The sequence below is a fragment of the Phoenix dactylifera genome, unplaced genomic scaffold (genome assembly GCF_009389715.1).
Source record: "Phoenix dactylifera cultivar Barhee BC4 unplaced genomic scaffold, palm_55x_up_171113_PBpolish2nd_filt_p 000681F, whole genome shotgun sequence".
In the NCBI taxonomy this organism is placed as follows: domain Eukaryota; kingdom Viridiplantae; phylum Streptophyta; class Magnoliopsida; order Arecales; family Arecaceae; genus Phoenix; species Phoenix dactylifera.
Genome location: NW_024068066.1, coordinates 213,803 through 232,056, shown reverse-complemented (window position 1 = coordinate 232,056; position 18,254 = coordinate 213,803). Strand labels below are relative to the sequence as shown.

The window sequence follows — 18,254 nt, the reverse complement described above, 5'->3', positions numbered from 1 at the left end:
CTTTTCTCCCCTTTAAGGCAAGTACAACTCTCAGATGGAAATGATAAAAGAACATGGAAGTGGAGTCGGACCAACAACTTCTCGGTAAAACAATGCTACAGCTTCCTTATGAGCGGTGAGGTTAAATCCTTTTTTGGGAGCATCATATGGAAGTACTTATCTAGGAAAAGGTAAAAATATTCAATTGGCTATACTTCAACAACAAGGTGCTCACAGCTAACAATCCAATAAAACAAGGTTTAGTTGTTAACAACTACTGTAATTTATGTAGAGATCACGAGGAATCAACAGATCATGTGCTAGAACAATGCAGCTATTCGCAAACAATCTGGAGCCAGGTATTCCAAGGTACAAACTCAGCCCATGCCAAGAAGTTTAAACGACCTCTAGCATGTATGGAGGAAAAGGGTGGCAAACAAGGACATGATTCCAGCAATTGATGCTTTAATATCTACAAAATGTTGGAGTATATGGAAGGAGTGTAATGGAAGAATATTCAGATTTGAAGCTTACTCATACAAAGAAGTTTTCAAGAAGATGATCTTTCTTTTCAAAGGTTGAACCTCTTCAACGAGGAGTATTTCATTCGCTAAACTGGCCGCAGCACTTATCAAACAAATAGGAAGCTGATTAGTATGAAAACTGCCTTACTTCTGCTCAAAAGGTTTCAGAAGAGATGGCAAAGCGAATGGGTTTGTAAGGCAGGCAGGAGACCTGGGACAACGGATTTTAGAAGAAGGCCGGAGACACGAAACAACTAGGCAACATGAATGGACTATAAAGTTTTTTTAATCCCATTCTGCATGGCAGTGTTACATCCCACGAGACAATAGGATTGTGTAATGCTCACTGAAATGACTCTCATAAAAAGTTGGTGATGTGACCAGGCGTGGACTGGCAGACTTAATGTAAATATATCATTCTTTACACACCCAGGTAAGCAAATAAAGGAACAGGGGAGGAGTCCTTCCTCCTCCATACACTTCCAAAAAAGAGAGAGAGAAAAAAAAGAAAAAAAGAGAAAGATATTGTCAAGACTCTAGACTTCCGGGAAAAAAAAACTATGGGACATTCTAGTTTCAGTGCCAACCTCAAGCAAGAGTCTCACAACACAAAATCCAGCTCCTCAAAGTCAAAAAGGATTACTTGGTTGTTGAATGTCTCTAGCAAGTTAGAGGTTTGGATGATCAATGTGCCATTTTTCAAGCCTCTATCTCCGGCAGCGAGGTGGTCACCTACTCTTCCTGTGGCCTGCAATATGACTGAGTCATTTATCAAATCTGTGAACAACAGGTCAGACTCTCTTCCCTCTCCCCACTTTTTCTTAGGCTCCCTAAAATGCTTTATTTGCATGAAGCAGCACATCTTGAAGAAATGAATGTTGCAACCAAAACTTTGTACTCCTCTGAAAACAAAAGCTGGGGATCAGGAAATCAAAAGCATGGAACTGGTTTAATCCAGTGCAACCAGCAGCCTAGCAAGAAAATATGGAAAAGGCAAACACTATTCTGTTCCTAGAAAGTAGAATAATTGTTGTCTATCAAATCATTGTCTTTCCCCTCTCTTGATGATTGTTCGTCTCTCAAATTTGTAGCAAAAATAATACACCACCTCTACCTTTTATGAACACTGAAAAACAAATGATATTGAGTCTTCTTTTGCTAAAAGGCACAAACAAAAACCTTTAGACCATGATGAATATGGGTACTAAGACACAAGTGCTGGATGTGCTATTTAATATTAATTTCTTCATATGTGGACAGCATATTTTGCCGTATCAGCTAAGGGTACTATATTATCCATTGAATCTATGAATATCAATAAACATCGGGATATTATTATATCTTTTATATATTATATAAGAATCTATCACCTGGTGAAAATTTCCAAAAGGCATGCCTAAACAAGAATAAAAGATCAAAATAATAAACTTAACATAACAAAAATGAATAATTTGATTCCATGACATGACGATTGAAGGGTCAAACATTGTATACCAAAGAAGATGAGACAAGAGTGTATTTTTTGTTTTCTTTTTGAACACAGATCAAGGAAGTTGTGATTTATACACTGTTATTGACCATGCATGACAGGTAGTCAGTAGGATCTTCAAATTTTTAATGTGTAATGGAGACACTTCCATATGTCTCTTCACAACTTTGAGCGCAAGAGGAGGTGCAACAATAGATTCAATGGGGTCATTATACTGTAGGATCATGATCAAGTTACTCAACACTTGCAATATGTGCCCCATATAAAAGATTTTCTTGAGATATCTCAGGTAACCTATATAATCAAGGATAATCATTAACTAGATTAACATGTTCCTTATTTTCACTTAGCGGACTTCTTCTTCACAATCAAATAATTGATATAAAATGTAAAAAAAAGAACGTTGGAGGTTTTGGAAGATGAATAGATTGGAAGAATGCTTTGAAATATTAAAAGCATAAGGAACCTTCAAGTGGATCTACTTTCAAACAATAGAACAATCTTTGGTAAGTAAAACAAAAATATTCAAACAAAATTATGTTCCTGGAATCTTTGTCATTTTGCAGATCACAATTTTGAATGAATACAAACATCATAAGAGCCATGAATTATTTCTTTGTTGCTATATTCCCTGACCAAAGAGAGTGACAATGATTTAGACTGTACAAAAGACTATTTCCTTGTGAGTCCAAGCTCTGCCCTCCTTATATTTCCTGTTTTGTCCTTTAAAATATGCAATAAATAAGTCATATATAAGTTTCTTTGAATTACCGAATTACTAGAGTCTTCCACATGATCCATGTGCAAATCTGGCAAGTTTTTCTGCGGGGATGGTGAGGCCCGGGCTTTTACAAGAATTTTTTAAACGGTGAGAGAAATAATGCCTAGGAAATGGAGATTGAGGTTCCTAGGGAATGATTTACGACCAAGTAGCTCACTCTAAAATTGGAAAGCCTACATTATATACAGCATAGTTATTAGACTGTAGCCACATTAATCCTCTAATACATGACTGTGGAGTGTTGATTATAACCCTATTTGATTTTGATGAGCTCAAAGCATTTGAGTATATCTTATGTTTACTAATGAATTCAATCCAGTGTTTCAGTGAAATTCTTGTAAATTTATGGTTAAGTGTCTCTAGATTTGGTTCAAGACATTTTGGATAAGTTAAGAAGTCAATTTGAACCAAAGTCTGAGACTTGAGTCGACTCCGGGAGATTACGAGTCGACTCCAAGCGTATCAGAAACACTGGCACAGGCTCGAGTCGACTCCTGTACATTACGAGTCGACTCCGACTGAGAACAGACAGACGAACAGAAAGATCCAACTCAAAACCTGTCAACGAGTCGACTCCTGAAGAACGCGAGTCGACTCCGATACTGCCGAGTCGACTCCAGGGTAGTATGAGTCGACTCCAGGGAGTTACAGACAGAAAGACAGAGAAGTTATTTTGGACCCTGAGAGCCGAGTCGACTCCTGAGGAACTCGAGTCGACTCCGATGGTTGGCAGGTCGACTCCAAAGGAAGCGAGAGTCGACTCCCAGTGTGATACAAGGCAAAAGTCAGATAGCAACTTTCGGACACTGAGAGCCGAGTCGACTCCAAGACAGTTCGAGTCGATTCCAAGACAGCGCTACCCCAAAAAGACAGAAGACTGTTTTTCAGATACTGAGAGCCGAGTCGACTCCGAAACAGTTCGAGTCGACTCCAGGATGGCACGAGTCAAAAGACAGAAGATCGGGAGTTCGGACTCTGAGCGCCGAGTCGACTCCCAGAATTTTCGAGTCGACTCAAGTGAGCAAAGTTGAAGAATACATCTATGGATTCCTTGAAATGAGTCGACTCTAAAAGTGCCAGGTCAGCTCCAGACTTTGGGGAGTCGACTCCGGGTTAAGTCGAGTCGACTCCTAGTCGAGAAGAGCACTTTAATTCAAATCCGGAACAGTTGCCGAGCCGACTCCAGAAAAGCATGAGTCGACTCCTACTGCAGCCGAGTCGACTCCAGATCGCGCGAGTCGACTCCGATCCCAACGGAAACATTGTCAGGATGTGCAGAATGTGCAGAACGGCTAGAAGATTGTGTCTAACGGCTAGTTTCCGTGGGGAATGGCTTAAATAGCCACAGAGAACTATAGCAAGGTAGTGAAGCGACGTTCCATCCAAAGAAAACAAGAAATCTTCATCTACCAAAGGATTTCAAAGGAAAAGAAGGAAGAGGGCCATTAACTCCATTCAACCAACTCTTCCCAGCATTAAAGAAGTCTCCTTCAGCCTTTAAGTCTTAAAGACATTCAAGAGGAGACCCAGAGTTCGAGAAGCCCTCCTCTACATCTTCATAAATTTGTTTGAGGGCTCTTAACTTCTCTCTTATTTATATCGCTGAATTTCTGCTTATTTAGAAGCTGTATTTTTCTGTTTGTTTTTCAATCCATTTGGTCCTTACTTGATTCAATCAGGGGATTGAATCAAGGGTGTAAAGGTTTGTTGGTGAGCCTAGGTTGAAACCAACGTGTAAGGGTTTGATTGTGATTCCGGAAAAACAATCGGGTGGTTCTAGTCGGTGAGCATGGAAAAACCGATCGAGTTCGTTGTGATCTCGTAAAACAACAAGTTAGGTTGTGAGCTTGTAAAACAACCGGCTGTAATCCGAGGGGTTATAGTGAATTCCCAAGTGAGGCTTGGGGAGTGGACGTAGGAGCAAGGGTTAGCTCCGAACCACTATAAATTTCTTGTGTTTGTGATTGCTTTGTTGTCTCTTACCTTCATTTCATTCACTGCACATAGCATCTAATTAATCAACTTGCAAAACGTATTAATTAGTTATCCACAAACATTTTAATTGTAATAATTATTTTAAAACCCAATTCACCCCCCCTCTTGGGTTGTCTATCTGGGCAACAAGTGGTATCAGGCCGGAACTCTATTACCCAAAGAGTAAAAGATCAAAATGACAACCCCATTTGGATCTTCTCATATTGAGGGCCAGTCCACCCAAAGACCTCCATTCTTTAATGGATCCGACTACTCATATTGGAAGGCAAGGATGAAAATATTCATCCAAGCACAAGACTATGAGATGTGGACCACCATACTTAATGGACCATACGTCCCATCAATTTTTGTAGAGGGTGTAACTATACCCAAACTTGAAAAGGAATGGGATGACAATGATATAAGGAAGGCACAACTAAATGCCAAAGCAATGAATGTGCTTTATTGTGCTTTAGATAGAAATGAATTCAATAGAGTCTCTACTTGCAATTCTGCAAAAGAGATTTGGGATAGACTTGAAGTGACCCACGAGGGCACAAATCAAGTAAAAGAATCCAAAATAAATATATTAGTTCATAAGTATGAATTATTTAAAATGGATTCTAATGAAACAATCACTTGCATGTTCACTAGATTTACTGACATTGTCAATGGCCTAAAAAGCCTTGCCAAAAATTATACTAACAGTGAGCTTGTCAGGAAGATTCTTCGTTGTCTACCAAGGTCATGGAAAGCCAAAGTGACGGCAATCCAAGAAGCCAAGGACTTAAACAAGCTGCCACTCGAGGAGCTACTTGGATCCCTCATGACGCATGAGCTAACAATGAAACAACACAATGAAGAAGAGTCCTCTCACAAGAAAAGGTAATAGCACTAAAATCTGTTTCCACTAACAAAGATTTGTCTTGCAGCAGTAGCAGTGAAGAGGAAGACAATGAGGGAGATGATGATGAGGCTCTCCTTGTAAGAAAATTCCGTAGATTCATCAACCAGAAGAAGTCCTCACATCAAAGGAGAGGCCCCTCAAGTTCCTATCACAAGGATAAAGGTAAGGAAAGGGAAAATGAGGGGATCGAATGTTATGAGTGTAAGAAGCCGGGGCACTTCAGAGCTTAGTGTCCTTTGCTGAAGAAGGGGAGCAAGTACAAGAAAAAGAAAGTCCTCGTCTCCACCCTATCGGACTCCGACACATCATCATCATCATCGGATGAGGAACAAGAAGAAAAGGCCAACCTATGTTTTATGGCTAACGACAATGAGGTAACATCCGGAACACATTTAGACTTTACTTTCGATGAATTATATGATGCCTTCAATGAATTAATGGACGAGTATAAGACAATAAACCTTAAAAACAAAGAATTGAAACTAACTAACCAAACTCACCTCCGTAAGTATGATACATTAGTTAAGGATAAAGATGTTATTATTAAAGAAAATTCAGAACTTAAGACAAGCAACCAAATCTTAATTCAAAAGACTAATACCTTAATTAAAGATAACGAAAGGCTGACCAAAGAAATATTAGAACTTAAAAACAATAAACAAATCTTAAAAGAGAGTCTCACAAAAGACCTAAATGGACTAAAAACAGAAAAACAAAAATTGATACAAGAACTTGAAAAGTACAAGCCTTTTGTAGAAAAATTTATATATAACTCAGAAAAATTAGAAATGATACTTAATAGTCAACGAGCTGTGTTCAATAGAGCTGGTTTAGGATATAAATCTAAAAATAAGCAAAAACTCCTTAGTAATTTCTTTGTTAAAGCAGGGGAAAGTAAATCTAAGAAAATAACATGTTTTTGCTGTGGAACATTAGGACATAAAGCAAATGTGTGTGATTATAGAAAAGAAAAAAACTAAAAGAAAAATTAAAAGGGTTTGGGTTCCAAAAGGAACCAACATTACTAACCATGAAGGACCCAAGAAAACTTGGGTACCTAAAATTGTATGATTTGCTTGTGTAGGAGTGTCTTGCAGCCAAGGTCGACAAAAATTGTTGGTACTTGGATAGTGGCTGCTCAAGACACATGACGGGTGACAAAGACCAATTCTTCACCCTTGAGGCTAAGAAGGGAGGTGCTGTGACTTTTGGAGACAATAACCAAGGTCACATCATTGGTATAGGTAAAGTACAAATCACCCCTTCAACCTTTATTGATAATGTTCGATATGTTGATGGTCTTAAGCATAATCTACTTAGCATTAGTCAATTGTGTGATAGAGGTTTTGATGTTTTGTTCAAACTATCCTTATGCATCATAACCAACTCAAATGACAATAGTTTAGTTTTTAAAGGAATAAGACGTGGAAATGTGTATGTAGTAGACCTTGAGGATCTTACCAAACATAACCCATGTTTAGTTGTTAATGAGACTAAGGATAATGATGCTAGTTGGTTATGGCACCGTAAGTTAGGTCATGCAAGTATGGACACAATATCAAAACTAGTTAAAAGAGATTCCGTGATAGGTTTGCCAAAACTAAAGTTTGAAAAGAATAAAATATGTGAAGCTTGTCAATATGGCAAACAATCAAGGAACTCCTTTAAATCCATAAATTGTGTCTCTACCTCTAGACCTCTAGAACTACTACACATGGATCTATTCGGACCAACTAGAACCACAAGTCTAGGAGGAAATAAATATGGCCTAGTTATTGTAGATGACTTTTCTAGATATACTTGGGTCATGTTCTTAGCTCATAAAGATCAAGCATTTTCAGTTTTTAAGAAATTTCATAAGGAAGTAACAAATGCTAGAGATACTTCAGTCATAGCTATTAGAAGTGACCATGGAACCGAATTTGAAAATCATTTATTTGATGAGTTTTGTAGTAAAAAGGGAATAACTCATAATTTTTCTGCACCTAGGACACCACAAAAAAATGGAGTTGTAGAAAGGAAAAATAGAACCCTAGAGAAAATGGCTAGAACCATGCTATGTGAAAGTAACCTCCCTAAGTACTTTTAGAGAGAAGCCATTAATACCTCATGTCATATATTAAACAGAGTTTTATTGAGACCCATTATAAAGAAAACACCTTATGAACTTTGGAAAAACAGAAAACCAAAAGTAAACTATTTTCATGTCTTTGGATGTAGGTGTTTTATTCATAATAATGGGAAAGACAATCTAGGTAAATTTGACTCTAAATCTGATAAAGGTATATTTTCGGGGTATTCTACAACTAGTAAAGCCTATAGAGTTTTTAATAAAAGAACTCTAGTTATAGAAGAATCTATACATGTTGTTTTTGATGATTCTAGTGATATATCTTCTAACAAGAGAGTTGATCTTGATGATGATGCTGAAATTCTTGAAGAAAAGATTGATGAGATGATATTACAAGATGATGAACAAAAATTAATTGGAAATGCATCATCAAGCCAAGAGGCTGTTGTGGATCATGGGCTGACTAAGGCTTGGAGGTATGCGCATGGGCATCCTAAGGAATTAATTTTAGATGATCCATCTCAACCTGTTAGGACTAGAGCATCTCTTAGGAACTTCAATAACCATCTAGCTTTTGTCTCACATTTTGAACCCAAACACATAGAAGAAGCTGAAAAAGATGTAAATTGGATAAATGCAATGCAAGAAGAACTAAACCAATTTACTAGAAACAAGGTACGGAACCTAGTTGAACGACCCTCTGAATATTCAATTATAGGCACCAAATGGATATATAAAAATAAACTTGATGAAAATGGAATTGTAATTAGGAATAAGGCTAGACTAGTAGCAAAGGGGTATAATCAAGAAGAAGGTATAGATTTTGATGAAACCTTTGCTCCTGTAGCTAGACTTGAGGCAATTAGACTGTTACTAGCATTTGCATGCTCTAAGAATTTCAAATTATTTCAAATGGATGTAAAAAGTGTATTTTTAAATGGGTATATTAATGAGGAGGTGTATGTAGAACAACCTCCTGGTTTTGAAAATCATCAATACCCTAATCATGTGTATAAATTGAACAAAGCACTTTATGGTTTGAAACAAGCACCTAGAGCATGGTATGAAAGACTTAGCAAATTTCTACTAGATCATGAGTTCTCTAGGGAAAATGTAGATACAACACTGTTTCTAAAGAAGAAAAACAAAGATATGTTAGTAGTGCAGATTTATATTGATGATATTATTTTCGGTGCTACTAACAATCGCCTCTGCGAAGAATTTGCTGACTTGATGCAGAGTGAGTTTGAAATGAGCATGATGGGAGAGCTGAACTATTTTCTCGGGCTTCAAATCAAACAATCTGAAGAAGGGATCTTCATCAATCAAGCTAAATACATCAAGGAGATGCTTAAGAAGTTTGATATGGAGGGAAACAAGTTAATCAGCACACCCATGAGCTCATCATGCAAACTAGACCAAGATGAATCAGGTAAATCTGTAGATCAAAAGATGTATAGAGGTATGATAGGATCTTTATTGTATCTCACTGCAAGTAGACCTGATATCATGTTTAGTGTATGAATGTGTGCTAGATATCAGTCTAATCCTAAGGAATCTCATCTAATTGCAGTCAAGAGAATCTTTAAATACCTAGTAGGAACAAAAAATATAGGTTTATGGCATTCTAAAGAATCTGGCCTGAACTTAATAGGATACACAGATTCAGACTTTGCTGGTTGTAAACTTGATAGAAAAAGCACCAGCGGGTCATGTCAATTCTTAGGAGAAAATTTAATCTCATGGTTTAGCAAGAAACAAAACTCGGTTGCATTATCTTCTGCTGAAGCTGAATATATTGCTGTCGGGAGTTGTTGTGCTCAAATCATGTGGATTAAACAACAACTTTGAAGACTATGGCATTAAACAAGACAAAATTCCCATTAATTGTGATAATACAAGTGCCATTAATCTAACTAAAAATCCAATTCAGCATTCAAGAACTAAACATATTGAGATAAGACATCACTTCATAAGAGATCATGTACTGAATAGTGATGTGACACTTCAATTTGTTTGCACTGATGATTAATTAGCTGATATCTTCACAAAACCCTTGAGTGAAGAGAGATTTAGTGTGCTTAGGAGAGGATTAGGAGTGATTGATCCATCCTAGTGATGTTCTCTTCTAGTTCATTGATTTAGATGATCAGGTTGTGTTAAATATAGAGTCTGTCATCGATGATTATCAAATCAGATCATAAACTTAGTGATTATCCCTTGTTTGGCACGAAAATAGCATGATTTTTAGGTGCGTGCCAGAGTTCGAGTCGACTCGGATACGTTTCAGAGTCGGCTCATGAGGGGGAGTCGACTCGCACACAGATGGGAGTCGACTCGAGGTCGATGGCAGCATAGGGGGAGTCGACTCGCGCATATTTTGGAGTCGACTCGAGGTCGAGTCGACTCGTGACTTACTGGAGTCGACTCGCGGTCGGGAATCCGATGTTTTAACCCTAATCGAAGCGTTTAATCGACACTTCTATTCACCGCCTCCACTGTTCACAAACCCTAGAGTCGTCTCCGACCTCCATTAGGGCTTTTCCGTCGAGTTTCTTCCGATTCCTCGTGTCCTTTCCCCCTCTCTAGGTCTAGGATGCCTCGGAAAGCAGTTGTCCCGAGGCGGAAGAGGCCTCAATCCGCGAGCGGCGCCGAGCGACGGTCCAAGGCTCGGAATGATCCCGTGAGGCCACAACCTCCGGTTCGTTCCCCGCCAAGGCCGGTTCCCTCGCGTCCGTGTGCCGGGAAGGCGGTCTCCACCGGGAGATATGTCAACTTCGACTATCTCTCCCGGGAAGGCTTCACTATAGGGCATAGGTTGAAGGCCCAAGGACTAGAGTTCTTTTGCTCCCTAGATCTCCCCACTTACCCAAGGCTAGTTAGGGAGTTTTATGGGACAGTGTCTAGGGTTCATGGTGGGATACAGGGAACCGTAGCGGGTGTCCCTTTATTTATTTCAGAGGATTTTATTGCACAAATCCTTCATCTTCCCCAAGTAGGGGTGTTTCCCTCTCACCCAGCCGATAGGACTGAGGCCCTTACGGCTATACTAGGGAGTCCACCCCAGTCCCCCATTGATGAGGTGTCCGCTAGTTCACTATCAATTGAAATGCGGCTCCTCTTGAGTATTATTTCTAGGACCCTGTTTCCTAAGACCGGCCGCTTTGACTTTGTATCCGAGAGGGACCTAGCCCTCATGTATTACATTCTCCAAGATACCCCAATTAACTTCCCTAAGCTGATCTACAAATACCTATGTGAGCCACTAGACAAACCTAGGCTCACCCTTCCATATGGGATGATGTATACCCTGATTTTTAGGGAGTCCGAGATCCCCATTTCTGAGGGGGAACCCTCTCGCGCACTGCGATGGACAGATCGCATGGGTGAGGGAACCCTTCACAGGATGGGATTTCATAAGGTTGAGGGAGTCTGGGTCAGGAAATCATCCTCTTCCACACCTACCACTCGACACTCCCCCAGTCTTGATCATGATTCTGACTTTCCCACCTATCCCTCCACCTCAGCACCATCCACCTCAGCCGGACCCTCCTCTTCAGCACCATCCACTCAGCCGATAGAGGTTCGGATCTCTCCTGAGCAGCTCCGGGAGTTGCGGCGGAGATCGTACGGGATCTTCGGGACGACCTACTGAGGGAGCTCCGAGGTCCAGCCACTGCCCCCTCTTCTGCATTGGTTCCCTCATTGTCAGCCGTGACCGAGATGACGGCTCATCTGAGGGAAGAGATTTACAACGTCATACAAGCCCAGTTCTCAAATATGAGTGATGTCACAAGCAACACAAGAAAGATGCGAGATGACATCCGACACGACATGGGCAGCCAGAGTCAGGGGGCCGAGCGTCTGGCGAATGTCTTGATCGCCAAGTTGGACACACTTCAGGAGAGTCTGACTGAGCTCTCCTCGATCCACAGTAGAGCCACCTCGGCGATCATCACGCAGCTAGGGAACGTCACAGATGGGGTCAGTCTACTTATGGAACAATCAAGACTGAGCAAGGGAGCCACATCATCCTCCAAGAAGCCCTAGCTTGCTTTTTCATTTTGACATGTACTTACTGCTTTACTCTTTGTATCTACAAGTGTACCTACATATACAATCAATACAATGAATAGACAATTTTCTTCAATACTGTGCAAATTTAATCTCTAATTGCTTGTGTGATGTGCTTTCTTCCTTTTTGCTATGATGACAAAAAGGGGAAGAAAATATATTGAATAGACATGTAAAGGGAATCAATGAAAATCAATAAAAAGCAAACTTTTAAAACACATAATAATTTGCTCTTAGTGGATTCGATACCTCGAGGCTCATTATCTCTCTGTTGGGGCTCCTAACGGAGTAATCTCCAGAATCTATTCAAGGGATATTCGGAGATTAGTTGAATCATACTCAAGAACAAATTGGCAGATTTTCCCTCTAAAAATCGAAAATTTAAGTTCAAAAGCTTCAATACACTAGAAGAAATTTCAGAGAATCAAAACAAAGTTGAATGCATGTGTTGAGGGGGAGAATCTGAATTTTTAAGAAAACAAACTCATTAAATATATATAAGCCAAACAATTGATTGCATGACATGAAGGCTTATATAATTCCAAATGAAAGGGGAGCTTTAACTTCAAAATTTACTGTTACACACCTTTCAGTTTTGGATAAATTAAAATAACTAGACACTTGAATTCATTTTAAATTTTACTATAAATCTCCTTGTTTGTTGAGCAATTCACTTTACATATACTCAATATTTTGTCATCATCAAAAAGGAGGAGATTGTGGAGTGATTGATTATAACCCTATTTGATTTTGATGAGCTCAAAGCATTTGAGTATATCTTATGTTTACTAATGAATTCAATCCAGTGTTTCAGTGAAATTCTTGTAAATTTATGGTTAAGTGTCTCTAGATTTGGTTCAAGATATTTTGGATAAGTTAAGAAGTCAATTTGAACCAAAGTCTGAGACTCGAGTCGACTCCGGAAGATTACGAGTCGACTCCAAGCGTATCAGAAGCACTGGCACAGGCTCGAGTCGACTCCTGTACATTACGAGTCGACTCCGACTGAGAACAGACAGACGAACAGAAAGATCCAACTCAAAACCTGTCAACGAGTCGACTCCTGAAGAACGCGAGTCGACTCCGATACTGCCGAGTCGACTCCAGGGTAGTACGAGTCGACTCCAGGGAGTTACAGACAGAAAGACAGAGAAGTTATTTTGGACCCTGAGAGCCGAGTCGACTCCTGAGGAACTCGAGTCGACTCCGATGGTTGGCAGGTCGACTCCAAAGGAAGCGAGAGTCGACTCCCAGTGTGATACAAGGCAAAAGTCAGATAGCAACTTTCGGACACTGAGAGCCGAGTCGACTCCAAGACAGTTCGAGTCGATTCCAAGACAGCGCTACCCCAAAAAGACAGAAGACTGTTTTTCAGATACTGAAAGCCGAGTCGACTCCGAAACAGTTCGAGTCGACTCCAGGATGGCACGAGTCAAAAGACAGAAGATCGGGAGTTCGGACTCTGAGCGCCGAGTCGACTCCCAGAATTTTCGAGTCGACTCAAGTGAGCAAAGTTAAAGAATACATCTATGGATTCCTTGAAATGAGTCGATTCCAAAAGTGCCAGGTCAGCTCCAGACTTTGGGGAGTCGACTCCGGGTTAAGTCGAGTCGACTCCTAGTCGAGAAGAGCACTTTAATTCAAATTCGGAACAGTTGCCGAGCCGACTCCAGAAAAGCATGAGTCGACTCCTACTGCAGCCGAGTCGACTCCAGATCGCGCGAGTCGACTCCGATCCCAACGGAAACATTGTCAGGATGTGCAGAATGTGCAGAACGGCTAGAAGATTGTGTCTAACGGCTAGTTTCCGTGGGGAATGGCTTAAATAGCCACAGAGAACTGTAACAAGGTAGTGAAGCGACATTCCATCCAAAGAAAACAAGAAATCTTCATCTGCCAAAGGATTTCAAAGGAAAAGAAGGAAGAGGGCCATTAACTCCATTCAACCAACTCTTCCCAGCATTAAAGAAGTCTCCTTCAGCCTTCAAGTCTTAAAGACATTCAAGAGGAGACCCAGAGTTCGAGAAGCCCTCCTCTACATCTTCATAAATTTGTTTGAGGGCTCTTAACTTCTCTCTTATTTATATCGCTGAATTTCTGCTTATTTAGAAGCTGTATTTTTCTGTTTGTTTTTCAATCCATTTTACTTGATTCAATCAGGGGATTGAATCAAGGGTGTAAAGGTTTGTTGGTGAGCCTAGGTTGAAACCAACGTGTAAGGGTTTGATTGTGATCCCGGAAAAATAATCGGGTGGTTCTAGTCGGTGAGCCTAGAAAAACCGACCGAGTTCGTTGTGATCTCGTAAAACAACAAGTTAGGTTGTGAGCTTGTAAAACAACCGGCTGTAATCCGAGGGGTTATAGTGAATTCCCAAGTGAGGCTTGGGGAGTGGACGTAGGAGCAAGGGTTAGCTCTGAACCACTATAAATTCCTTGTGTTTGTGATTGCTTTGTTGTCTCTTACCTTCATTTCATTCATTGCACATAGCATCTAATTAATCAACTTGCAAAAAGTATTAATTAGTTATCCACAAACATTTTAATTGTAATAATTATTTTAAAACCCAATTCACCCCCCCTCTTGGGTTGTCTATCTGGGCAACAATGACATCAGACGGAGCTAACAAGAGATCCTAGTCTGCGATATAGAACAAGATAGCAAGCAAGCACACTTCTGTTCTCCTCTTCACCACCAAGCCAATAAGCATGGAAATTTAAGGAATTGCTGCAGATTGGTGGCTGCCTAGAGAAACACCAGTTCAATCTGTGCCCCAGCTAGGAGGCGTCTATCTCATCCCAATCACATGGAGATGATCCATCAAGATAAGGTACTTGAATTCTTTTTGTTCTAAAAAGGATGATATAAATGGGACCATCCAGCAATCAGGATTGCTCAAAGAAATTTTAATCTTCTATCTGATGAGAAATTTCTTTTATTTCATGATAACATTTGCATACACTTCCAGCTGGTGCATTCTTTAAGTGGCTACCTAGAATTTTTTCTTTTATTTTAATTCACTTTGTCAAATCATGGGCAAGTGATCCATGGAAATCAACTTATCTAGGAGTTTGCATCGTAGGAACAAAAAATTATTATGACTAAAATTCATTCATTATCAAAAGAAACCATAGACAAATTATGATGTACAGCTTCTAAGACTCAACATATAAGTCTAAAAGTCAAATGGACATACTTCAAACGGCAGATGGTTTTTAGTTCACAGAAAGCATTTCATATATTGAATGTCATAAAATATCAGAACTGTACCTTTTGCTTTTGACCTTTATTTTTTATTTCCAAACCTCCCAATCCAAGTAAATCTTCAAAATAAACCATGTCATCATTTTGCAGCCAAATCCTGATAGAAAACAAACACTAATTAGTGATTGTCATAAATCATAGATCATAAATCATGTCATGATATGGGTACAAAGGTCCACTATCATGTTGGCCAAGATGAAAAATCAAACTTGGAAGGAGATGGGGATATTTAATCGACTGCGTCACTCTCTCTTCCCACCCCTGCAGAAGCAAATTGAGAGACTTGGGATCATAGTTGCATTCTTTTAGGGCATCGTAATAGAGAGGACTAACGTCCAAACTTCCAAATACATATCTTAAATTTTGGGAAATCTGAAAGTTAAATAGTTGGTGAAAACAACATCATTGAAGTAATTATTCAAAGAACATTTGGCTTGGAAAAAATTTGGAGGTCAGAGAAAAAAAAAACTCCATCATGTTCCAATGTCCCAGCAGAACTACACCCTCTGGTCTGTTTGCCGTTACTCTCTTCCTCAAACTTTTTTCTAACCTCATAAAAAAGAACCTACCCTCAAGCTATCCTTTCTTTCCATTCATCAGGCCACCTCCATCTCATCTTCAACAAAACCCTCCTAACATGTTTGCGGAGCTCCAGATAGGGTTTCTCCTACGGGAACTTAGAAAGAAGGCCAAGGATTTGCGGTTTCACATCAAGGAGATGGACTGATTGCGGTCAAAAGGAGCCGAAACAGATCAGATCAGATCAGAAGCAAAAAGAGAGAGCGGAGAGGATGGAAAGATCAGATTACCTAAGATCTAGAGCAATGCCCTCATCCCTTCCGGGAGGTCTCCAACGGTGAGAGAAGGGAGGGCGGCTCTGGAAGGAGAGATGCCTGAGTGGATTCATCAGGATCTATCTCGGAATGCCGGGGTGAATCCGTTGGGATCTCGATCACGACGGAGGATCCGACTCCCACGGGAATTCAATCGACGGAAGACTATCCGTGAAGACCCGTGCACAGGTGTATGTTTAGTTCTAGTTCGATAGATCTCCGTACCTATCCAAAATCAAAAAATTCAAATAATATATTTCAACAAGCTATTTTGAGTAAAATTTTACTTGTTATAAATATTACTCAACAAATCCGGCCCATAACCTATATAAACTAGAAAAAATTACAGTACGAATTCATTTAGACTGGCCACAAGTCAATCATGATATTTATGATTAGATTTAAATCCTTAGCCTCACAACAAACGTCAAAACTTCAACGGAAGAGTGTGTCAATTGGAAGAAGCGGAGCCAACTGTATAGCGGTAGAAGCCGACTAATATTCGTGCAAATTCATTTTGATATTCAAATTTAAATACATTTTTCTTTCAGACTAATATCTACATCCATATCTATATCTCAATATAGATATAAATAGACAACTATTATCCAAATATTCAATTCTATTTATAATCTTATTAGCATTCTATTTATTTGATTTATCATCTACGAAATAATATCCTTTTTTTGATTATATAGTCATAAAGTTTAATTATCCAACTTATATCCGTATTTATATCTACACCTTTAGAATCCAATTTGTATCCATATACGTTTAAATCAAATACGGATATAATTTTTTGCATCTAGCTAATATTTATATATGTATTTGTATTCGTCAAATAAAATAAATATAGATATAGATATTTGTATTTATATCCGATCTAGTTTTAGCCCTCTATAGCCCAGCTCTTTGTTTGATATTGTTTTACAAAGGTTCACTCACAGGGACCAAGAGACTCTTGCTAGCTAGCCCTCTATGTATGTCTTTTTATATATTATATATAACAATAATGATAATAGTTATCATCATCATCATAATATTTGAGAGAAAGTTTTACTTTCAAAGTAGAGTTGATCATGAGCTAGATGGCCCACCCAGCCTAGCCCAAAATTTAGTGGGCTTGGGCACTAAAAAGAGGCCCTTGGGATGGGCCGAGGCAAAAAAAAAGAAGCCCAATCAAAAAATCAGGTTGGGCTGAAAAATTTAAACAATAGCTTGACCCGTTCCGGCCTCACTCTAGATATTATATATATATATATATATATATATATATATATATATATATATATTATACAAAGTGACAAGTTAACTAGAGATGCAAATGAGCTGGCTGGCTTTGTGAGCATAAATTTACTGCATTGTTTGAGTTGGTTTATGAGGCCCATCTTATGAGAATAATTGGATATCTTCTATTTGAATTTTGAACTAAGAATAGCTTGGGCTATTGCTGATTCCACTTCCAAGAAAATAAAGAATTAGACATGGTGGGCAGGCCTAGGATTGGCTCTACAAAATTGGATTGGACCTCAAAAATTTAAGCCTGATGGTCGGGTTAGACCGAGCATAGGCATAGCCATTGAGCCTAATATTTGCTTCAGAACTTGTTGACCCATGGTTTGATCAACTCTATTTCAGACTAACTGGACTCTTTGCAAGTTCCTACATTTCTCGGAGATCTAAAACGGGACTATCTCAGGAGAACGTTCTTTCCTTCCATAGGCTCTCTCACCCTACAAATACGATCTCTCCAAATGTTATCCACTCAAAAATCACCTTCCTCTCTTTCTATGGTGAGGCCCAAGTCAGCTAAGAATGGGTTATACTCCATAGTACTCAAATTGGATGATGAATATGATGCGTCTAACTTATGATACATATCCCTTGCTGCAACTACGACCAATGCAACGATCATCAAGCTAGCCGATGACTAAATTTCGTCTCTCTCACTCTCTATGGTGTTGCCCAAGTCAGCCATGAAGTCTTTCCACTAAATTTTTTTAAGGTGTTACATGACGTCCTCAACCTTGGTGTTTGGGTTGTGAAGTTAGTCCTATTTCTTTTTCTCTCTTTTTTCATGTTTATTACCGAGGAGCTTGATAGTATCTGTTAACGTTCGCCACTTGATGGTTTAAAATCGTGCCTAGCTCAATTGCTAGCTCTTCTTCCTCAACAAGCTTGGCATCCCCTATGACGAGCAGGACTCCTATAACCTCCACCATCATGGGCTGCCACCTCATGGCCCCAACATCAACGTCTTCATTATAAAACTTTTTAAAATCTTGATTTTCAAATTCAGTTTCATGAACACTTTTGATTTTAAGAACTTGCAAACTTTTTTCATTTGAAATTCTTTTGTA

General features: G+C 39.3%; 1 protein-coding gene across 2 annotated transcripts; it reads right to left on the bottom strand.

The window, feature by feature from the left end:
* Positions 1-838: 838 nt before the first annotated feature.
* LOC103698156 lies at positions 839-16,080 on the bottom strand. 2 transcript variants are annotated; one of them, XR_005508895.1, is made up of 3 exons: positions 15,871-16,080; positions 15,068-15,158; positions 839-1,405 (listed from the first exon to the last, which is right to left on the bottom strand). XR_005508895.1 is itself a non-coding variant. In XM_026801508.2 (3 exons), exons 1-3 carry the CDS (start codon positions 15,966-15,968, stop codon positions 1,105-1,107), a joined length of 336 nt encoding a protein of 111 aa, XP_026657309.1. In that variant the 5' UTR covers positions 15,969-16,080; the 3' UTR covers positions 839-1,104. The 2 variants fall into 2 exon arrangements, 1 of the variants encoding a protein (XP_026657309.1); XM_026801508.2 differs by having other exon boundaries at positions 839-1,251.
* Positions 16,081-18,254: the final 2,174 nt, after the last annotated feature.